The 22608-nt window shown below is 54.5% G+C and overlaps 9 protein-coding genes across 9 annotated transcripts; 3 read left to right on the forward strand and 6 right to left on the reverse strand.

Moving 5' to 3' along the window:
• Positions 1-6: 6 nt before the first annotated feature.
• Positions 7-1121, forward strand: GLRG_08895 (glutathione-dependent formaldehyde-activating enzyme; the record flags this gene model as incomplete). The annotated part of the gene is made up of 2 exons (XM_008099580.1): positions 7-163; positions 199-1121. 2 exons carry the CDS (start codon positions 7-9, stop codon positions 1119-1121), a joined length of 1080 nt encoding a protein of 359 aa, XP_008097771.1.
• Positions 1122-1718: 597 nt separating this feature from the next.
• Positions 1719-3063, forward strand: GLRG_08896 (uncharacterized protein; the record flags this gene model as incomplete). The annotated part of the gene is made up of 2 exons (XM_008099581.1): positions 1719-2316; positions 2381-3063. The coding sequence occupies 2 exons, from the start codon at positions 1719-1721 to the stop codon at positions 3061-3063; spliced, it is 1281 nt and encodes a 426-aa protein (XP_008097772.1).
• A 733-nt stretch (positions 3064-3796) lies between these two features.
• Positions 3797-4900, reverse strand: GLRG_08897 (YDG/SRA domain-containing protein; the record flags this gene model as incomplete). Its single annotated transcript, XM_008099582.1, has 1 exon — positions 3797-4900. One exon carries the CDS (start codon positions 4898-4900, stop codon positions 3797-3799), a length of 1104 nt encoding a protein of 367 aa, XP_008097773.1.
• A 2689-nt stretch (positions 4901-7589) lies between these two features.
• GLRG_08898 (uncharacterized protein) lies at positions 7590-8173 on the forward strand (the record flags this gene model as incomplete). Its single annotated transcript, XM_008099583.1, has 2 exons — positions 7590-8078; positions 8129-8173. The coding sequence occupies 2 exons, from the start codon at positions 7590-7592 to the stop codon at positions 8171-8173; spliced, it is 534 nt and encodes a 177-aa protein (XP_008097774.1).
• Positions 8174-8234: 61 nt separating this feature from the next.
• Positions 8235-10028, reverse strand: GLRG_08899 (amino acid permease; the record flags this gene model as incomplete). The annotated part of the gene is made up of 2 exons (XM_008099584.1): positions 8235-9714; positions 9841-10028. 2 exons carry the CDS (start codon positions 10026-10028, stop codon positions 8235-8237), a joined length of 1668 nt encoding a protein of 555 aa, XP_008097775.1.
• Positions 10029-12514: 2486 nt separating this feature from the next.
• GLRG_08900 (GPI anchored serine-threonine rich protein) lies at positions 12515-13129 on the reverse strand (the record flags this gene model as incomplete). Its single annotated transcript, XM_008099585.1, has 1 exon — positions 12515-13129. One exon carries the CDS (start codon positions 13127-13129, stop codon positions 12515-12517), a length of 615 nt encoding a protein of 204 aa, XP_008097776.1.
• Positions 13130-13540: 411 nt separating this feature from the next.
• Positions 13541-14869, reverse strand: GLRG_08901 (uncharacterized protein; the record flags this gene model as incomplete). Its single annotated transcript, XM_008099586.1, has 5 exons — positions 13541-13735; positions 14004-14070; positions 14165-14196; positions 14358-14666; positions 14729-14869. The coding sequence occupies 5 exons, from the start codon at positions 14867-14869 to the stop codon at positions 13541-13543; spliced, it is 744 nt and encodes a 247-aa protein (XP_008097777.1).
• A 1920-nt stretch (positions 14870-16789) lies between these two features.
• On the reverse strand, positions 16790-18372 carry GLRG_08902 (methyltransferase domain-containing protein; the record flags this gene model as incomplete). The annotated part of the gene is made up of 9 exons (XM_008099587.1): positions 16790-16844; positions 16901-17320; positions 17378-17515; positions 17572-17609; positions 17686-17840; positions 17888-17935; positions 17995-18088; positions 18147-18179; positions 18235-18372. The coding sequence occupies 9 exons, from the start codon at positions 18370-18372 to the stop codon at positions 16790-16792; spliced, it is 1119 nt and encodes a 372-aa protein (XP_008097778.1).
• Positions 18373-19072: 700 nt separating this feature from the next.
• Positions 19073-21261, reverse strand: GLRG_08903 (GMC oxidoreductase; the record flags this gene model as incomplete). Its single annotated transcript, XM_008099588.1, has 4 exons — positions 19073-20317; positions 20366-20916; positions 20968-21164; positions 21215-21261. The coding sequence occupies 4 exons, from the start codon at positions 21259-21261 to the stop codon at positions 19073-19075; spliced, it is 2040 nt and encodes a 679-aa protein (XP_008097779.1).
• Between the last annotated feature and the right edge of the window lie 1347 nt (positions 21262-22608).

The raw sequence follows: 22608 nt of genomic DNA on the forward strand, positions 1-22608 counted from the left end.
GCCGCCATGGGCCAAGACCAGATTGCTGGCTCGCAAGCCGAGATGAAGACGCTTACCGCACAGTGTTACTGCACAGCCGTCCACTTCACCCTCACTCTCCCCGCATCCGCCATCCCCCTCAAAGTCCACCTCTGCCACTGCAGCATCTGCCGCTATACTCACGGTACCTCTGCATCTTCCACGCGCCTCTCCCGTCAGGGGTCGCCCCGGACTTTGTCGCCCCGTCGTCCCTCTCGTCGCTGACGGCATACCGTCATGCAAACGCCTCCAGTACACGGTATTTCTGCAGCACCTGTAGCTGTCACATTGGAGACATTGGCATCGAAGACGACGACTGGGTCATCTCCGCGTGTATATTCGACGCGAACAAGGATGATGTGCCCGCGGTATGGGACATCCGTACCCACGTCAATACCGCTTCGGCCCCCGGAGGAGGGCTGCACAACTGGCTTCCGCGCATCGCAGGCGGCGACATGAGGGTCTGGAACCCCAAAGAAACGGTCGGAACCGAGGCCGCGATGCCTGGAAGGGAAGTCGTCATCGACGGCGAAGAGGTCCTCCGGGCGCAGTGCCACTGCGGCGGCGTCTCGTTCACCATTTCCCGTCCCGGCAGCGCCGCCACGGCCGACGGCGACGAAGCCTACAGCAAGTGGCTCTCCCCCGCCGACCGGACCAAGTGGATGGCCTGCCTCGACGTCTGTGACGACTGCCGCCTGCAGACCGGCGCGCACGCTGTCGGCTGGGCCTTTGTGCCGGAATCCCGCATCTCGCCCCCGGTCCCGGAGGACCTCGGCATCGGCACGCCCAAGTCGTTCGCGTCCTCTGAAGGCGTGCTACGCTCGTTCTGTGGGACGTGCGGCGCGACGGTGATGGCTCACTTCGCCAGCGGCGGGGGGCGGAGGCTCGGGAACGGCGAGAGGCTGCTGAACGTGGCTGTCGGCCTATTGAGGGCGCCGGAGGGGGTTCTCGCGGAGAAGTGGTTGACGTGGAGGGCGGGCCGGCTGGCCTGGGCGGAGAGCGGGATGAGGTACGATGCTGCCTTGACCGAGGCCTTGAGCGAGGGTTTGGCAAGCTGGGGGAGGGAGGTGAATGGAGAGAATCTCGATTTCAACATCGGGTAGGGAAGCCAGCGGCAGTCGAAGACAAGGCAGGAAAGCACTCAACCGATCATTTGATCTGTCTGAACGCTCCCCGGGTTCGCATATTTGAAAGTGAATGGGATTTCCCGAACAAGGGGTTCCTGTGCAAGTTGGCCGTATGCCTCCTTGACTCTGCCCTTCTCTCACTTGATGCCCTGCCGGGTCGCTTGCTCCGGATCATGATTGTTCGGCGCTGCCGACGCCATAGACAGTATGAATCAGGTCATCTTGTGTGTGTATGCAACTCACCCTACCTAGAGTATAGATTTGGACTGATAGAATTGCGATTAATGCCAATGAAACGTTGGTGGTGGGAAAACATTGGCGGAATCCCGCCATCTGCGGATTAAGTAAGCCCAAGAGCCGCCGTCAATGGCGTGTTGTGACAATATCCGTTGGCGCCCATTTCCAGCGTCGTATCTTCCCTGGTCCGCCCTGCTCCTTGTCGATGTTTCCGCAAAAAGGGAAAAGGGTGAAAAAAAAGAAGAAGAAAAAGGCACATAACTTTGAGACTCGGTACGGGTAAGCCAATCCGGGAGCGCGTGTCTGCGAGACGAGAGTATTCGAGTTGCGTGCGCCATGTCCAATTCCTTTCTGGAACGGGCGAACCCCCCGCCTCGACGGAAGACGTGTCTTGCCTGCACCAAAGCCAAGCGCCGGTGCGATCACGGCCAAGCGGCGTGCCTGCGGTGCTCGCGGCGGAATATCGACTGCGTTTATCCCACCCCGCCGCCAACGTCCAGATCCAAGAGGCAGACTGCCCCCAAGCTCATCGAAACACCCGCGCCGCAAGAAGATCTGGAGAGTTTGACCGAGACACCCGCAACATGTCCTGACAATTCTCTCGCACCATGGCAGCAAGACGCGGATCTTCTCCAGCTGGACATGGATGGCCTTGACGGCATTGGTCTGTACACGGACTTCCACGACTTCTTGGCCCCCGACGTTCTTATTGACGGACCTTCGTCTCTCTCGTCTCCCACCTCGAGCCCCGAACAAATGCTGTTACCAAGCCAGGATCTCGCGGCGGATGGCTCGTTGGAGGAGATGATATCCAGCCGCCTCCAATACGCCCTCGATGAGATGAAAAATGTTCCCGCATCCATCGTCTTGGAGAACCAGGCCCCTTGGAGCCACCCATACTTGTACCGGGCTCACATGCCGAGAGAGATGCAAGGTGAAGTTCCCCTCGAAGACCGCCTCGCTCACCAATGAAACTTCTGCTTACCATCGCGACACAGACGCTCAAGCTTGCTGCGCACTGTACATCGCCAAGAACCCAAGCAACTCTCGCTTCGTCCTGCGGACCATTCAAGCCAGAGCTCACGAGCTGCTCTCCTCTCCCACACCCAGAGACCGTCTCAGCATACTCGCACGCCTCCAGGCCGCGCTACTCTACCAGATCATCCGCCTCTTCGACGGCGACATCTCCCTCCGCGCCTCCGCGCAGCAGGCTCTTCCCGCTCTCGACGGCGCCATGCTGGCCCTCACGCCCTTTGTGAAATGGGAGCGCGGACGGCCGGAGACCGGCCCGGCGGAGGACCGCCCCGCCTGCCCGACGAAAGAGACCTGGCAGGAATGGATCTTCCAGGAATCGGCCCGGCGGACCATGTTCTTCACCAGCTTCCTCCTCGCCGCCTACAACGTCCTCGTCGGCAAGATGACCGTCGACTGCCAGGGGAGCCACTTCATCGGCCTGTCGTGGACTCTGTCGGCGCATCTGTGGGGGGCCCCGGACGTTGTCGCCTTCGCCGTGGCCTGGGGGGAGAAGCGGCACTTCGTCGTTACCAGGGAGGGTTTCGGCAACGTTCTGAAGGACGCCGGCGCCGATGACGTGGACGCGTTCGGGAGGATCCTGATTGTAGGGGCCGTGGGCATCGACGAGGCGAGGCTATGGTTCCACAACAGAGGCGGTTCGCTGTGATGACTGACATTTACTCGGTAGATTTTTCGTGGGTTTTCACTGCACCGCTATGTGTAGCGATGGATTCAATAGCGGAAAGACTTAACTAATAGAGCGTAAACTTGAAACTGCATTTAAAAATCACGAGTGTTTTTCTACGAGCAAGTCATGGACGCCAACGAACAGATGTCACTTTCTCAAGGCAGGGAGAACGATGGTCATGGGAAGGCGTCTCATCTCAGTAGTAAGTATTTCGATTCCCATTCCGATGAGGCTCAATGCCTCGACTTTCTGTAACAACACCTCCCAACCGTATTGCCAGCTTCTGGTGGACAGTTCATCGGTAACGACAATGTCCCGAAGCATGTCAAACATTCCTGGTCAAAACCTGCGAATAACCATCCGTTTCCTCGAGCAGCTGGAATGCAGAGAGCAAATAATTCCAATTTCCCACCGAACCCTCTGCGATTCTGACGTCAAATCATATCTTCGTTAGGCTTATCCGGCCTTTCATCGTCGCAGTCATCGATGTAGAGATATTTCTTCCACCAAGCACGCCGTTTCCTTTCGTGTTTCCTGCTAGCGTTACCGAACCCCAGGAATTATTCAATCTTTGTGTGTCTCTCTCTCTGTCTGAATGCCTAGAACCCTCTGCTCGTCTTCAAATCGAACTCGCTCCATCTTGGAAAATGCTGCGCGTTCCTCGGTGCGAATGTACGGGGCGGGGAGGGCTGGGCATCGTTCGGCTTCGACTTTAGTAGCGCTCCTTGGACTTGATGAGGTCGCGGACCTGGCGCTGGCTGGGGATGTTCTTCAAGCTCTCGAGAGGAGGCTGTCCGTCGAGGCGCCGCAGCTCGAACTGCTCGAACATGCCGTTGTTGTCGTTGTGCGCGAAGATCTTCTCGACGACCTCGTAGAGGCCGTCGTAGCGGTACCCGTGTGAAGGGGCCCACTCGGAGTCCTTGTGCGCCTTGCGGAGGACGCGGACGGGCTTGCCGGAGACCCAGTTGGTGGCCAGAGCCTTGGTTGCCTCGGTGCTGGGCAGGATGTTATCCCTGTCGTTGCTCTCGTGGGCGTTGGATCCGGAGTAGAGGACAGTCTCGCCCGAGTCGACGTCGAGGTCCTTGTACGCGCCGGCCACGATGACGGAGAAGGCGCCCTCCTCGCCCTGGAAGTAGATGCCGGCGTTCGAGTGGCCGTGAGCGCCGTGGAAGAGCGCCGACAACTGCGACGGGAACCAGTCGCCGACTTGGAGGCCGTTATGGCCGTGGACGTTGGCGGGGCGCTTTTCGTCGGCGCAGTGCGGGTCGAGTACGACGGTATATCGATCACCGGGCCGGAGAGCGAGTCCGTGCATGATGCCGGTGCGTCCCCAGATGGGGTGGTTGGTGGGGGGTCTCAGACTGCCGTTCGGCTTCATAGGATTGGCCTGAATTTCAGCCATGACCTGGGCTCTTTGAAGAGCAGCCTGCTCGTTGGCGATGCGCGTGGCGTCCTCGACTCGGCCAGCCCACTCGTGGAGCGACTTCGCGCGGGACTTGGCCTTCGCATCGAGGTACTGCTTCTTGGCGGCGGCGGGAGAGGGGTTGAAGATCATGGACAGACACATCTTGAGAGGGTATCTGGCGTTGAAGAGCTCGCGGGGGGCGGCGGTCGGGTAGGCGGCGCGGCAGCTCTTAACGTACTTCAGGAAGACCATGACCTCTTGGACCTTCTCGACCACACGGGGGTCGGTCTCTTCAACCGCGGTGGAGGCGAGCCGGCCAAGGGGCATAAGCACCCTGGCCTTGACGAAGTTGAAATAGTCGGCCGGCGCGCGGCCGTGGGGCAGGCGGGGGACTTTGTTGTTCGAGGCCATGTTTCTGTTGTTTCTGTCGTCGTCGTCGTCGTCGTCGTCGTCGTCGTCCTGTTAGCACTAACAATGAATACAGGGCAGACAACAACACTTACAGTGATGGATAGAGGAGGTGTGAATGAGAAAAAGAAAGAAAAGAAAGGGGGAAAAGAAAAGGTGGTTGAGGAGATGATGGGAAAAAGGAAGGAAAAAGAGGAAAAAGAAAGGAGGAAGAAGAGGTTTAAGTAGATAAGCCAAGGAACAGAAAGAAGCCAGGCAGAAAAGCACCCGGCTCAGTTGCAATGAGATGCAGCGGGCACAATTTATATCAACCGGCCAGGCAATAAGGAAGAGCCGGGGAATGGTGGTTGTGAATTGACGGACCCGGGCCGGCAGTGTGGAGCTGAGGACCTCCGGGGGGCCCGAAACCAAACAATACCGGTCGAGGCAGGACGACCTCGCGTCTCACTCGCCAATAATGGCTTGGCGCACTTGGAACCAGATGTGACTGGCCGTTTTTTCAAGCGGGTAGGTAGGTGACTAGTTACATCAGGCGATGAGGTGAATGGAAGGTGATGGGTATTGTTCTAACCTTGGTAGTTGGGATGGCAATGACAATGGCACGCACGAAACGCGTTGCGGACAGTACAATGTTGTTTCGCAACTTGGGATGTCAAAGCACACAAGGCCAGCTGCGTGATGGCTACCCCGTAGAATGAATGGCAAGAAAACCACAGCAACAGTCAACTGGGCACTAGGTATATCGGATGGAGGAACTATCACCGAAAGCTGGTTCTGAGAGGGTTCAGTTATCAGATTCAATGCTACTGTGGCATTCTGTATTGTGCTGGATATTAGTGTGTAACGGCACTTGTACTGTGTTTTCTTACTGTGCTATTGTACAATGGTACCAGGCCGAAGTTAAATACCCCGGTTAGGTAACTAACGTCCACCCCCCTACTGCAGAACTTCACTTTTGGTGAATATTCCCCCTCTATCATGATGTCGGTTATGGGGGGTAACATCATAGGGGTATTTTACTTACCCCTGTCACCCTGTACTATTGCGTACGAGTGGTCGCCTTGGAGCCGTGCCTTGAACAGGACCGCAAAGTTTCGCGTGCCGACCCAAGGTGTCTTTGTTGGTGTTGTTTTGCCTGGGTGAGTTTTGCTCCTCTGTTTTGATGAAACGCGAGCCCTGAGGGCGCTTCTGTCCCGATCGATTGCCTAGAGGCAGCGATCGATCTTGTACTGTAAACAGTCCAGCGGCTTCGCGTCTGTATTGTCACTATTGTGGCATTCGGGACAATTGTCGCTTTGCTTGCCCCCCTGACAACCCGAGAGTACCGTGCATAATAACCGATAGGGTTAACCTGACAGTGGAGTAGGTGATAGGGTTCTAACCAATAGATACGCACATACACGTCAGAAGGGTCTATAGGTTCAGAAAAACCCAGAATTTTTGTTCTTCTCGCTCCACATAGTCTAGCAGTAAGTAGTGCTCCTAATAATCTAAAGGCTATTATATTAGTTTAATTGTAGCCTTTCCTAACCTTTTCTGATTTTTTCCGACTTTTCCTTTAGGTAATTTTACAACGGCTCCGCTAGGGAGGGTTAGAATAGTCTATCCCACCCTGCTTCCTCTGCTACGCTCTGGGTTAGGATAGGCCAAGACTATCCCTTTTGCCTCTGTTTTTTGCCTCTATTTCTACTTTTCCCTCTATCTATACCCTTATCTATTGGCTATAACTGTATCTATTGTTAACTCAAGCCTGCACAGGCCAGCGCGCACGGTACTCTCGGGTTGTCAAGGGGGGGGCATTATCAGCTTGTCTGATCGCTCCCGGCGGCGTGAGGGGGCTGTTGATGGCAAGGTGATACTGCCTAACATTCCGCGGGGGCTGATACCGATAAGCTTTCCCATTACAGCGTTTAATTGTGGAATACGGAAGATGGTCTGCGATATGCCTTGTGTTTCTCATTGGGTGCACTCTCATGCGGGTCGAGTATTACTAACGAGCTGTTGTTGGCGAAGGCAGCTGTATTTTACCTCACTCTGGAGAACAAGCCACGAGAATAAGCAGTTCTGAACAATGGGCACAGGACTTGGAACAAAATATCATGTACCTAGATGGGTAGGTAGGGAACAGTGAGCAGAGAATCATGCACGATACAACTCACGCGTTCAATGCTCGAATAAGGCTTACGCCCAATACCTAACTGCCTGCTGTATGCCGCCTGACCTGACCATCCCTCTCCGGTTGCTGTGCCGCATTCTCCGCCCGCCAAACGCCCGGCCACAAAGGGAAGAGGTATCACCCCTACCGGAACACGAATCAAGAGTGCAGCTGCTTTCATTGATGACCCCGAGGCTTTCTTCCCCGGGGGGGGGGTTGCGCGCGCCACTGACCAGGGCCCATTGGCGACGGAGCTTTATATACTGCTCCCAACCAAGCGTGCTTTACTGGACCAATATATCACCATTAGGTAGCTGTCGGTGTCACCTGAGCTTACAGGCGTCAACCAAGGTCTGCCAGAGAATGCCTCGTGATGCGAGCCCTGGGAAGCCGCGCCTTGGCATCTTGTGTATATCGCACGGGCTCTTCCCTCTTTCCTGAGCAATGCATCTGATATGATGCCGGATCTCTGTCTCTCCAACATATCACGACTCCTGAATTGTCTGCAGACGCCCAAAGGAAGAAGACGAGAACACCATGAGCGCCAACCAAGAGCCCCAGGGGGCCGACAAGGACTACAGTCCCTCCGTCTTTAGCCAAGACACCATCGTCGGCTCCGACGCCAACTCGCTCCACCCGCTCGTCCGCAACGCCGACGACGCCGGCTCCTCGCAGCCCCTCCGCGGCACCGACCGTCAACCGGCCCCGACCGACGACTACCACTACGTCACCACGCGCGTCGTCAAGGAGATGCCCCGGGCCAAGCCGCCGACCGACCCAGAGTCCCGCTTCGGCAAGCTCAAGAACCTGCTCAAGCCCCCCGTCGTGAAGGCCGTCGAGGCGCTAACCACCCACGAGGGCAAGACCTACCACGTCAACGAACAGGGCCAGGTCGTCGAGACCACCACCAGGAGAGCAGGCGAGTACCGCGAAGCTTACATTCCGAGTGGCCGCGTCGCTGACGAGAGCGACCCCAATAGGCACCATGAACAATCGATGGGCGGCCGGCGACAGCGCTTGAGCTGCGTGAGGGCAAGGCGAGTCGGCCATCCTAGTGTTATCACCATCATGATAAGGCAATGCGTATATGCGAAATGCGTTCTTCTATTTTCAAGTCTTAGATCTTTGAATTATAAAATCTCCCAACTGCGTCTCCCATCTCGTGTCTCTTGGACGGAAAGCCTACGCGATCCAGAACCACGCCTTCTGCAGCATGTTCTTCGGGATCGGCTCCTCGTCGAGCTCCGCCATGGCCTCCATCTCGGCAACGCCGGTGGTGACGTCCACGTCGGCGACGCTGCGCGCCAAGGGCGTGCGGAACCAGACCTTGTGCCCGACGTAGAGCACGAGGAAGATGGGCAGAGTGATGTAGGCGGCCAGGAAGTCCGAGACGCTCCAGTGGCCGGGGAAGAAGACCTGAAAGCCGTTGGTGATGGTGAGGATGACGAGGAGGCCGAGGATGAACCAGGTGAAGTAGGGCTGCAGAGGCGTGCGGAAGGGCAGGCGGTGCATCATGTTGTGGTAGATCATGGCCTTGCGGAAGCGGAGGTAGGTGACCATGACGACGATCCAGGCGATGAAGCCGGAGATGGTGCTGATGTTCATGAACCAAGTGAAGACGGTCGAGGTGCCGCTGCTGACGGTGAGGTAGGAGAGCAGGGAGATGGACCAGGTGCCGAGGACGGCGGTGTAGGGGACGCCACGTTTCGTGGTGCGGGTGAAGAAGTGGGGGGCCTGCTTGTTGAGGGCCAGGCTGTAGAGGATACGGCTGCCCGAGTAGAGGAAGGCGTTGCCGGCCGACCAGGCACTGGTGAGGATGGCGGCGTTGATGACGTGGTTGAGGCCGCCGATGCCGGCGCGCTGGATGCCGATGACCCAGGGCGAGGCGGCGGCGTTGGAGGTGGGGGTGAGGAGCCTCGGGTCATCGGACGGGGTGATGGCGCCGATCATGAGGGAGCCGAGGCCGTAGAAGATGGCGAGGCGCCAGACGAAGCGGCTGGCGGCCTTGGGGATGTTTCGGCGGGGGGCGACGGTCTCGCCGGCCGCGAGGGCGATGAGCTCGGGTGAGGTGATGAAGGCGAAGCCGGCGCGGACGAAGCCGGTCCAGTAGGCCAGGAACCTGCCGGTGTCGCCGCCAACGAGGTAGGGCTTGATGGCGCCGGGATCGTACCAGTAGAGGAAGCCGATGCGGCCCTCGTCGGGGGCGCCGCCGAGAATGATGACGAAACTCACGAGGATGAGGCCCAGGATCGTAATGAGCTTGATGCTGGCGAACCAGAACTCGGCCTCGCCAAAGATCTCGACGGCGAAGATGTTGAGGGCGAGGGTGACGAGCAGGATGATGGTGATCCAGACGGCCGGGGGGACGGGGCTCTGCCAGTAGTCGAGGAGGATGGCGCCGGCCGAGGCCTCGGCGCCGACAAGCATGGCGTAGGCGTACCAGTAGTTCCAGCCGGCGGCGAAGGCCAGGCTGGGCTCGACGAAGCGCTCGACAAAGTAGGGGATCGAGATGCCCTTGAGCGGGAGGTAGGTGGCCATCTCGCCGAGGTTGTTCATGATGTTCCAGACGACCATCATCATGGACAGGTAGCCCATGAAAAGCGGCGCGGGGCCGACGGTGGAGAGTATGCTGCCTGAGCCGACGAAGAGGCCGGTTCCGATGCTGCGACGGAGTGTCAGTCGGGCTTCCTTTCCCGTTCCTTTCTCGTCTTTTTTTTTTCTTTTCTTCTCCCCTTCCAAACGTCGAACCGATTGAGGACTAACAGGGGGGCGAAGAAGGGCCACTCACGCGCCACCCAAAGCCAGGAATTGAATGTGTCGGCTCTTGAGGCCTCGCTGCAGCTGGTCATGCTGGTTGACAAGGTCGTTCGCGTCGCCGCTGAGTGTCGCAAAGTTGACATCGCGGGGGAAGGTTTCGCCAGCGTGCTTGGACTCGACGTCGGTCAATGGACCGCCGCCTCTCTCGTCTTTGTCCATGGCCACGACTATGAAGTCAAGATAGAGTCGCCGACTCGATTTTCAAGAGTGAACGAAGAGGCAAGAGACAGAGAGCTAGCTGTGTGCGGGCGAGATCGACAGCGTATTAGTATCCGTCAAGGTGGGCACCTCTGTTTTTTTTTTTTTTTCTCTTCTCTCTTCCCTGCCGTCGCGCTAAGATAGACTTGTCGGTGTGGCCGGCGCAACCACGGAATGATTCTAGAATAAGAGGGCGAGGGAGAAGGGGGGAGAGAGAGAGAAACAAGAGGCCAAGCAAGTTCAGATCGAAAGGACGGAGGATGGTGGTAGTAATATGGAGGCTGGGCGACAAGGCATTGGCGAAAGCTTCCCATCTGTCGCCCAGTCGGGAGGTTGCAGATGTACCTTGGCTCCAAGGCCTCCAAACCAACGGAACGCTCCTCCGTACTCTCCCCCTACCCCGAAACTCTTAGTCTCCCGTCTCTTCCCCAGTCGTGTACTGTGTAGCCAGGGACTCTCCGAAGTAGACCTGGGATCTGCAGCGACAGGAGGAGCGCATTGCTTGAGTGCGCCCGACGTGACGTATTGATGGCACACTGTCGCACCGCGACTGTGCGAGTGAAGCATTGTTGGAGGCCGGCACTGGCTGACTGTCGCAGAGAGGCTGGCCAAAGCTTACCCTTCCCCCCTCTCGGCATGGGGGGAAAAGTGCCAAGGCTGTTGGGGAAAGCGAGCAGTCCATCAGTGTTTCTGTATCGTAACGCTTTCGTGGCGAGCCACCGAGCCCATGGGGTAGAAGACTCGGACAGAAGGCTTATCTACTTGGCGGACCAGCATGAGTGGGACGCCGAGCTCCACGGCATCCACACTCGGCCACACATTCGGGGAATCCAGGCGTGATAAATCGAATGCCCAGACATTGGGATGTACAAGTAAGTGTGTACGAATGAATAGCTTAAGCCGTGAAGAAGCGCATGGCATGTTCGGGATGATTGACCGAGAGAAGCTGCGGCCACGATAAGATTGATAGATGTCAGCACTGTAGAAAGAACAAGGGCGCGCGTACCTACATGATGTTTCTTTTTTATGTCATTGTTATTACGTCTGTATTGAATTAATAGTTGTTGGATGGACCGCAGATGGATATGCCGTGCCCCACGTCCAGAAACTCACCCGAGAGCGTCTTACGTAAGTTGAATGTACCGTGTATGTATTGGTTCTTTCCGCTTCAGGTATCCGTACTGCCAGCATGAAGGAAGGTACCAGGACACTTGGGTACCTACCAAGGTACGGAAGCGTAGGCGACTTAGGTACGTACTGACAGACAGTGCCGGACCCCATATCACGTGGCTGCAAAATATGGGGCTCTAAATCTCAGATGCGCCCGAGCCAAACAAACATCCAAACCATCACGTAAATTTTTCATCCTCTCCAGAGTCCCTTGAATTTTGAACGATACAAGCACGCAGGATGGGCTATCCGTCCCGGGGAAGCCTGTCCATCCTCTGATTGGCTTATGTCGATTGGAACCATGGCTCCAAACCATACTGTCCGTACCGTGATCAAAGCTGTGGTCGCCGCACTAGGTACAACGTCCACATCGCGTGTCCGTCGCGTGAGAGCGATATGTGTGCTGTACTGTGCTGAGCCGTGCTTTCGGTTAGAATGGGCTCATTCGACACGAGATAAACATCAGCTATCCGCTTTTTTCAATCTAGAGTTTGCCGACACAGGCCAATCCATCTCTTCAAAACAGCCAAAACTTGGATCCTTATCAGATGTGACCGGGGGAGCTGCGAGGGGTGCTGATACAACTCATCTCGGTACGCGCCACTCCCTGTTGTTTGGTCTTTAGTTCTTCGCACAACAGACCGGTAGAGGGTCCAAACTTGCCATTCCCCCGCATCGAGGCACATCGGGTCAGGGCGGCGGAATCCCTCTCCGATGTCAACTACCTCTCACTAGCGCCTCTTCGGTGGGCCGTCCCGATCCCGATGCCGAATACAGAGACTTCTTGGACTCGTGGCCGTACAACCCTATCATCTCGTAAGACTTAGGTACCTTGGGAGGTATCAACCTATCTCCAAGCCCAGACTTGAGTCGGATGGGCGTCTTGGTCCTAGGACTTTCCACGTGTCGTCCACTTCTTACACATTAGTATACTACGCCTTCCCCACGAAGAAGCATGCCACTCACAGACAGCCCCCATGCCCCAGATTATGAGAGCAAGCACGAGGCATATCTGGGCCAAATCACCTCATTTGCGGGTCTCGAGGGACCGCCAATAATGGGGTAGGCGAGGAACAACCTGACAGACTCGGTTCTATTACGTCTTCGCTATGCAACTTGCCCCTACAACCCGCAGAACACTGTGCATGACACATGGTGCTACCTTTAAATCGTCTTCCGGTTTCCCTTTCCTGACTTAGATGCTCCCGCAGAAGCCTCCGACGACCACTCGTCAACTCCTCCCGATCCTTACTCTGTATCCTGTCCCACCACCCACATCATATCGCGAGTAACGCCACAGCACCGGCTGCTACCGCCTGGAGGAGTGGTCCGCTGCGGCTGCTTGCGCCGTTGGCCGTCACCGGGGGTGCCTCAGTTGGTGTAACTCTCGAAATAGACGTGGGTGCTACAAGCGACAGCGTTTGGGTGTTGGTGATTGGCGCAACGGATGTGGAAGTGGTCGACTTCGGTAGGAATGGAGTCTCTGTTGAGGTGTTCTCTACCTCGGAAGTGAATGTGAACACTGATGTGGACGTCGAGACCAAGAAGGACGTGGAAGTCTCGTCGTCCGGCACCGACTCTGTGAAGAAGATGGTGGAGGTCAACGTGCTCCCGGGCAGCGTATCGACCCCGCCCGGACCCGTGCAGCGCCGGCCGATCGGGCAACACCCGTACGCGCCGTTGGTGCCGAGCCAGCACGTCGAGCTCAAGGGGCACCCGCCCTGCTGGTCTGGGCAGCACGTGTACGTCAGGGGGATGCAGCCGTCGCCGCACACCTTGAGGCCGGAATCACTGCACGAGATCGGGACTGTCTGTCGCTTGTTGAAGACGAAGAAGGCGTCAGCCGCAAGGGCCGTGGCCGAGAGGGCTAGGACGAGAAGTGTCTTGAGCATACTGGCGACGAAGCAAGCAGGTGGGATGTGCTGAAAGGAGAGAGCATAGATGAGTTGGTTGCGCTTCTCAGAGGATGCGTTGACCCAGCAGTCCCCCCCGTCTCAATCGTGAAGCCGCCGCTTCAAATTGGGCTTTCTGCTTTATTTCTTTCACTATTTGAAGCAACTCAGCTTGCATAGTGAGTGGAGGATGAACTTGCCAGCAAACATCAGCGTGGCGTCCAATCGATCATGCCGCTGGTGTGCTGCGCATCGATGGTGCTAACTGTTCCTGCAGCTTGCCCACGATATTAAACATTGTGATTCAATGGTTGTCCAGTGATGTTGGAGGGAGGGATGGTGGCGTCGTGGTCTGGGGTCTGGAGTCGAAGAGTTGCTTCTTCGGAACTTCAGCTCCTCAGCTGCAAGTAATCACGGAGCCAAGTCACCCCGGGTCAGTACGCTCCGGTGCCTGACGGAACGCAGGGCTGACTTGAACTGGTCTTCTCTACAGGGGGCAGCAAAGTGGTTGCCCGTCGTACGGCTGGTCGCGCTGCATAGCAGATGCAGCTGGACTTGGCCGGCGTCGATCATCACGCAATACAGCGGCAGGCTGCGGACAAGGCGCTGCGTTGGTGGACGAGTCAAAAATATGCTTTGCAGCACAAAAAGAATACAGTCCTCATTTGTCACGTAACAAAACGATACCGTTAGTTACGTGGGCAGTATTTGTGGCTTATATATCATCCGCAAATGCAGAAGCACGCTTAGGTACAAGTAAGATCAGCCGTTTCCTTATCAAAGGAGCAACGGTTCGGGTCGTAGGAAATGCCAAGCCATTCCTTCTTAGTCAAACTGCCTGTTGAAAAGGTTGGGGAAATTGTGTACTACTTACGTTGATTGAGCCCCCGTCGCTGTCAGTGAAGAACTGATTTGGGGCCTCGAGGTACATGCAATCATAGCTAAAACGCCAAATGGTTAGCATTGCCAAAAACACAACTGTATGTTCTCAAGGAACACTTGCGTCTCTAAGTCGCCCGGCCCTGTAATGTTTACTTGTACCAATCCAGCAAAGCCATCTGGGTTCGCTAGACGGTAGCCCAAACCATAGCACGCAGCAGCAGGAAACTTGTTGTAATCGGGGTTGCGCTGCCACATTAAGTCTGGTTGTTGTTGAGTAAATGCCTCGCGAGCCTATGCTTTTGTACGAAACAGATGAACGCCAATAATTGTGCTGGAGGGCTCTCACTTCTTTGAACGATTTGGATCTGTCAATAGCATCGGCTGTAAGAAACATGATAGCAATGACAGCCCCAATGAGCCCTTGAGATGTACTTCCAGGACCCAAGTTGGTGGGAGGGAGCGGGGCCTGAGCGCCTGGGTCCTGTGTCACTGGAACAACACCAAACTGTCCCGATTGAGAATCATCCTGTCTCTTCGAGGCAGAACGCTTTGTAACTGCTTGACCGTCGACTAACGCGGCGCTTTCGGACGGAGGGACTTGCGCGTTGGGAGGGGGAGCTGAGACCTGTGCAGCAGCAGGCTGGCGCTGAATAATCTTCTTTTGCCGTTAGCAAGGCATATTCTGAGAGAGGAATGTTTGTATCAGTAGGCGCATACCTCCGGCTTGGGTGCCTGTCGCTCGCTGACAGATCTGACGCCAGTGAAAGTAACGCCCAGTGACGAAGGAAGAGCGGCAACAAGAGAGACACCACTGATGCAGCAAACGAATAGGGAACGCTTAGAGACCCGCATCTTCATAAATAGTATAAGTGCAAAAGAGTGACAAGAGTTTGAGTGAAAGTTGACAACTCGACAAGGCAGCAAAGAACGTGGGGAAATGAGAGAATGATTGCTGCAGAGAGTGTTGATCCAAATAGCATGGGGCGCGGTTACTTTTTTCGTTTATATCTATATATATATTTATATCAATCATTACAGAAAAGACTACATATCCTAGGTGTGTAAAGACGTATCAGTGTATAATACACTTGGGAGGGTCACTGAAGCCTTACGGTTCGATATCGTTATTGAAACCGGTCGACTGGATCGATCATCTACAATTAAAGTAGTCAAGGAGGTTTTGAAACGAAACTTGTAACAAGGAACAGCAACACTTCATTTTCGAGATTTGAATACATTTCTATTACTACTTTCGGCTTTAGCCGAACCCCAAAACCCCAGGTGTCTCATACTAGTCAAGCGCACGTTAAGGTAAGAGTCAGTACTGGAATTATCTGGATCCCACATAGATCCCACAGTTGGTGATTGGAGACCGCGGCAGCCTTAAAGAATGTAAGTAGGGCTAGCACCAGTAGTTCAGTCCCGGTCACCCCGTTGGTACGGACTGATCATCAAGAGTTCAACTTATTACAACCGTTACGATATATCACATCTGCGGGACTAATGAAGTGAATGTCCTTTGCTTGGAACAGTACCACGCACATCATCTTGCTGATCAAATGCTGTCAGAATTACAACTGCCAAGTTTGCCGCGCGGCCCTGTGAGGCGGCACAGCTGCAGGTGGGGCAGTGATAATAGCATGCCCAAGCTGAAGGGAATCTGAATGTTGGCGATGAATAAGGGGATCTAGCGAAGCGATTTGGGCCTCCTGCGACCATAATATGCAATGCTAATTTCTCAAACTGATAAGGAACCTAGTAAATCACGATGTACTCGAAGAGTCAGCAGTGAGAAATCCCAAATGTGCGGTCAAGGGAGGGGATGCCGGCGACTCCGGTAGCGCCCCAGACTGATAGTTCTCTTTGGAGAGCCGAGAGAGGGGTCCTGATCATGAGACGAACCACACAAGGTGGAGCTATAGCCTTTTTAAGATGAAAAAAGAAAAAAGAAAAAAGGTTTCGTGAGGAGTTATCGCGTTAAAAAGGTCTGCATCATTCGGGTCGAGCGCATGTTACAGGAACAGAATAAAGGATAAAGGGAGGTGCCCTTGCATACGTAGATCAAGGTCATCAACCCCATTCAGACTGCAACTCCGCCAAAACCGTAAACCGAGGGACAGCGCTATTCGCAGCATGCATACTTGCCCTGTTCAAGACTGACGGCGGTTTGAGTCAAGAACCGGCTTACGGAGAGGTGTTGCGATATCGGGCATCGCCAGCTATTGCTGATATTAGTGGGGGGCTTGGCTTGTCTCTGATACGGCCCACCATCTGCAACCACGTGACCCCCTTGGACAGCGGATATCTCACCCCCACGGAAGCTTAATTTTCTTCATGCATAACTGAGAATATCCCCGGTAGCCCAACTATTCGTCACTCCCTCCACTAACCTAGGTCTTCTGTGATACCAATAAAAGGATCCGTGCCGGCATCATTCTTGCAGCTGATATCGCAAGGGTCATCTACGCAGCGATTCAAAATAAGAAGACGTGTGGGTTGGTATTTGAGGTATTGTGACCCAAGAAGGACAGTTTGGCCACCATAGAAGCCGTTCTACGGGCGGTAAAAGGCCAGGAGGATACCTTTGGAGGGTACTACTCGAAAAGGGATAAACAGTGCAATCCTTCTCGTCTGATTCAAACTGCAGCGTACTTCTTGGTCTAAGGTTAATCGGGACAGTCAAGTAAACCAATACTGACCCTATCTTCTTCATATTCTCGCTTTGCCCAATTTGATCCCATTCTTGCCAGTTCCAAACCTGGCCCTTTGGGGGGGCTTTCAGGTTGCTGATGACGCGGGAGCTTTCATGGGCTTTCTACCCCAGATAGACCAGCTAACGTTCGTTAGCAAAGGTGGCTCAACGTGGGCAAGTACGAGTTTTTCACTTACAGAGAAAAGTACGCATGGATGTTTCGGTTCCCGAGATCCTTGCGAACTTCCATAACGTGTATGAGCACCTCTTCCTTTGACCAACCGAGGGCTCTGGTCAAGGGGGCCATCACGAATGCTTCCCAGTTCATTGCAAAGTTCTCATAGTTCCAGATGCCGAGTTCCTTGTAGTGTCTGTCTTTAGGCCACCCATTCGTAGGCCATTTGAAGCGCTGCATGTGGACGTCTTCGAACCCGATCTGTATCATCTTTTCCTTGAGACTATGGATGTCCACAAAGGGTCGGCCAAAGATGGTTGCTGCCTCCTCCAGCATTTGAACGCTTTTGACAAGAGGTGAGCCCTCCGGGAGAGTGTCGTCGTCGCAGAGGGGTTTGGGGTTCATCTCAATGAGCTCGACGTACCCACCAGGGCTGAGATGGCTGAAGGGTAAGGTGTGAGAGATCTATGATGCACAAAAGCAACGAATGGGTACTAACTCATAGGCTTGTTGGAGGTATTTATCCCAGTTACCAATGCTCGAGGTCATTCCTCTGCTGTGGATATAGTCAAAGGGGACCGAGAATGTCCAGGACTCTTCGACGTCGTCGATTTCAAACCGGACGTTAGGAGGCACGCTAAGTGTTTGTCAGTCTCTCTTCAAGTCTGACCATCTATTGCGGAAGGTTCCTACAACTCAGGCTGGCTTGGCGACAAATCAATGCCCAGTACCTAAGCGCATATGGTAAGTATGAGGGACCAAATCTACAATGCGGGTTTTTAGAGGAATCAAACTGGTGTCTCTTACATCAGCCTCGGGATGCTCGTCCCCGAAGTCAATGGCCCAAATACCAGAGCCCGTCCCAAGATCGAGTACCCGCCCGACCTTTGCGCCAGGCGCGTTCGGTGGAGCAGTTCCTAGTTGACCGCCGCAAGATCGAATCACCATGTTGTGTTGCAGGTCTGTCACGCATCAGCGCCCTGGGCCTGTTGGGCAAGCTTGGGAGAACTCATATCAAGTCTGTCATTTTCTCTCTCATCATTGGGAATATAGTATTCTAGTGCAGTCGGTGAGAAATCGACGTCACAATAGAGACGACGGAATGCATGATCTTACTGCCGTCCTTGTACTTGTGATAAGTCCGTCCGTTTTCCACTCGGTAATCGTAGACCGAGCTCGTCACGCTTGTGCTCGACAACGCAGTATCTGACTACAGGCCGGCGGGTGAATATCTATATCGGAAGAGATTACAACAGAGTATCACTCACCTCAGCAAGCGAGATATTATCGTCTAATATGAACTTTGCTGGCCGTTAGCATGAAGGTGGACAACGATTCCTGTTCACAAAACCCTACCTCCTCGGCGGTAATGAGGTCACCATCGACGTTTTCTGTGGTGGAACCACCAGTAGTGACGGTTGAGTCTGGAGCAGCAACGGCTTCAGAAGCCACAGCTGCCGGAGAAGTACTCGCCATGTTCTCGGTCTCAGACATGTTTGGGGCTATTGTGAGTGCGCTGGTGTGAGAGCTTGGATCATCGTATCAAAGGCCACGCACACACCGACTCTTCTCTGTCCGTATTTATTTTTCTTACCCCTCTCCGAGCACTTTGCTCGTGGGGCCATTTTCAAGCGGATGTAACGGCGTGGGCAAGCATGGGTAGGCATGGGCCGCACGGAGGAGCCCCCTTGCAATATCTCTTGCGAGGTATCCAGCTAGGGGTCACGTGTCATGTAAACCTTAATGAGATCTGTGCTATTGCTGGAAGATTTATTACTGCTTTAGGACCGTTAGTGAAAGCTAAAAAGCACTCACCTGGCTTCTTGTTGGAAATATGCCACCCTCGGACTGGAGATTCACGGCCGTTAATTAGTTGCTGTTCGTTTATACTATTGTTTCACCAGGCGCTGTGTTCAAGTGCGAACTCGCGCAGTTAGCTTCGTTGCACGTTATCTGGATGTGCCTCGTCCGGCTGTTCCAGAGGCAGATGCAAAGACAGCCGACTTCCAGAAACGTCTGGCAGCATTGTTTAGGTACATTTCTTCTCATCAGAATATGATTGAGAAGTATGAATTATATTCTGAAGGATTTTATAATACAGGATCTGATTAGAATGGTACTACATCTGAAGCAGGCTTTTTGGCTTAGGTATGGCTCGTGCTACTACTTTGACTTGACTTGCCCGGCAATTTAATTATGCACTCGTTTTCGCAGCCTCGATGATAACATCAGCAGCCTTCTCGCTTGCTTGGTAGATGGCAGCGACGATGTACATTCCGGGAATCTTGGGGAAGATGGATGCGTCCACAACACGAAGGCCGTCAACGCCTCTGACACGGAACTTGGAGTCCAACACGGCCATCGGGTCGTCATCGGCGCCGATAGGAGCGGTGCAGGAGGCGTGGTGACCCCATGCCTCATCGCGGGCGAACTGCTTCAGGTCCTCCTCCGAAGTCATCTCGGCAGGCGGCCAGATCCGTTCGAAGCTGCCATCGAGGGGAATGAGGTTCTTGAAAGCCTGAATGCCGTACTTCATGCCCTCGTAAACGGCCTGAAGATCCTTGTCTCCACCTATACCCTCGCCAAGACTGTGGAAGGTGATCTTGGGGGTGTCGCGGGGGTTGGCACTGGTGAGGTTCACGGTCCCAGCATTGTTGCGAGAGCGGGCCTTGAGAGTCAACCAGGTCCAGATACTCAGATCTTGCGTGGCGTGAAGGGAGTAGCTGGGGAAGTAGCCGTTGAAGTACGCAGGAACGCCACCGAGGAACAGATCAGGCTCGTCTTCAGCCACGGAAGAGTGCTTGATGTAGCCGAAAGCGATACCGTTGGTAGTGTAACTGCCCTTGAGGGGTCCTCCAATGTTGTTCTTCCAGTCGTTATAGCAGGGGTCAGTGCCGTTCAGGAACTTGCACTTCTTGAGAAGGGCGAACTCTGTCGGGGCCTTGCCGACAATACCGACCTCATAACGGTCCTGCATGTTACCGCCAACACCAGGGAGATCCTTCACCACGGGGATGCCAAATGACTTCAGCTCCTCAGCGGGGCCGACGCCGCTCAGCTTCAGGATCTGCGGCGTGTTGAAGGCACCACCGGACACGATGACCTCACGGCTGGCAAAAACGGTACCGGGAATTCCGTTGTCGTCGTTTGTTGCGCGGGGGTCAGCGCGGTACAAGCTCTTTCCGACCAGATAGTCAACGCCAGTAGCTTTGGGCTTGGAGCCGGTGGTGTCAAAGTTGACCTTGGTGACGAGGGTGTTCAGAGCGATGTCAAGCTTGTACTTCTTCGATCCGTCCTTGTTAGTGGCGCGGGCAACATCGAGTACAAATCCACGAGGGGAGCTTCGTGAGTAGTTCTCGTCCATGGAAAGAGGAATCTGGTAGATGAGCTCGGCGTTGTCTCGCTCGGGCGAAGGGTTGTTGATGTCCAGAGTCAGGATCTGAGAATGTGAGTGAGAGTCCACTTATTGTGCTGTTAGCAAACTTACCTCCAGCAGGCCAGTTACAGTGCCCAAAAGCTTTCCAACCAGTGATTTACCCATGGAAGTGGCAGCAGCAACGACCAAAGAAGCGACCTTGAGATCCTCGGCGATCAGCGTCACCGGAGTGACACGGGTCTGCAGCCACCCGTTGAGACCGTGACCGACAACGCTGCTGGGCAGGTAACGGGCAGCCTCGAGCTTTTCGAAGTACCTGTCCATCACATCCGGAGCCCAGGAGTCGTCGCCAGTGATGGAGGCGATGTAGCTCCAGTCCTTTCTGGTAGGCTTGATAGTCACCAAGGCATTATGCTGAGAGCAGCCTCCCAGGGCGCCGGTACGCGGGTATAGAATGCCCTTCTTGACGGAGCCTGCCGGGGGGTCAAGTCCGACATAATAGTCACCCTCTGGCGTCAAGTAGGTCATCTTAGTGTCCCGGCGCGCCTGGGTGTCGTTCGCATAGTGGTCGACAAAGAAACTCCACGCAATGGGGACATGGTCACTGCTGAAGGGATGCACAGCTGGGACCTGAACGACTGGATCGGCTCCGTGGTCCTCGCCTGATGTTTGTTAGTGGGGTTCATGAGCTAGAACCATGGCTCGCGACTGACCGGCATCGATAAGCAGCACACTGTGGCCGGCCAAAGCCAAGCGAGCAGCAAGCGGCGCTCCTCCAGGACCGCTTCCTACGACAATGTACTCGTAGGTAGAGTTGGCTTTCGGGCCAGAAGAAGAATAAGTGTAGCCGTTAGGGGGCAACTCGGCGGATGGCTGTTGAGGAACGACTGGCGCCCTCCAGCTGGTGAACCTGGAAACTAGTTGGCTGGCAATTCTGGTAACGTGCTCTAATTTACTTACGCAGATGCGCTCGTCGCTAGAATAGCGACAGAGTTTAGAAGCTTCATTATGAATTAAGCTTGATGGATGAGTTCCAACAAGTGAAGTAAGCCAGTGTGTGAGCGAATGTGGGCGATCGAAGCAGACGGCAACGCTAATGATTGGCAACTGAATCTTTCTTCTGAAAACTGAGAGAACGACTAGACACACACAGGATGAAGTGGTGTTATTTTGGATAAAGGAGTGGCACAGCGGGAAACGCTGGATAGGTGATGAGATATCGAAGCGAATCGCAAAGTGGCGTGCTAGTTAAATGGCTTCGCTGAAATACATCAAGCAGCCAAAGGTAGAGGCGACTGCCATCGCAGCGTTTGTAGATCCCAGGACACCAGGTGGATATCATTCGAACAGTCGGGGCTAACAAGGGGCGATAATCATGAGGATTTCCCAGTTTGTCTTGTCGATCAGCAAGGCTTGTCTTCGTCGTATTCATCAGCGCCCACAATCAGTGCGGGTTGTGGGTAGCAGCTGGAGTTGAGGAAATTGAGGTGTGCAACGACCCTAGTCCACTATTATGTACCAGGAGTCTTAACTATTAAGCAACCTGTCTAGAGTACCATGCGGGGGTATCATGCTAGACTGACATGATGAGATATGACAGATCCGTCGATGGCAAGGTGGAAGAACCATGGCCATGGGACGGAACGCGGTGGAGTGTACATCGTACTTCAGTACCTACGCAGTCCCGTCCACCAAGGACTGTCTCCACCGCATTGCGGGTCAGACAAGCAATCTTGACCTGGCTAGAAGGGACTGAGGGCAAGAAGAAGTTAGAAGGGTTGAAGAAAAAGAAGAAAACCCCGGTGATTCTAGGAAAAAATCTTACCAGAGCTTCATATCATTATCATGGGCCTTTCTCAGGAGGGGCATTGGGGAAAATGGGGGATGTTCTACTTGAATGGTATCAAAGTCCAGAGGCAGGAACTTGTTAAACACCTTAGAGAATTGTCACAACAGCTTTCAGAAGCGGCTCGCTGGCACTCGGCTGTAAAAGATAATGGCCGTTCTAAATTACCGTAGTGGGTGTGGGAGTGACCGGGCTTTTTTTTTTCTTTTTCTTTTTCTTCTTTTTCTCCCCCCCACCCGAGTGCCAGCGATCTGCAGGCCGAAAGGAGATATTCACTAGAACCCGTGCCGGGGAAGAACTTCGTCATAATCACTCCGTAGTCCGAGTGTAAAACATCCACTTTCTAGAATTGCTTGCCTAAAGAGGAATGATGAGTTCTTTGGGTTCTCAAGCTGCGTCTGCATTCTTTTCCCAAGAAGGCAATACTTCCGAAAGTTAGAAGAAGGTTCAGTTGGGTTGGCACGGCTCGAGATACTTGGAATCCAGCCGTCTCCCTCCATACTCTAGC

This window comes from Colletotrichum graminicola (genome assembly GCF_000149035.1).
Source record: "Colletotrichum graminicola M1.001 genomic scaffold supercont1.43, whole genome shotgun sequence".
In the NCBI taxonomy this organism is placed as follows: Eukaryota; Fungi; Ascomycota; class Sordariomycetes; order Glomerellales; family Glomerellaceae; genus Colletotrichum; species Colletotrichum graminicola.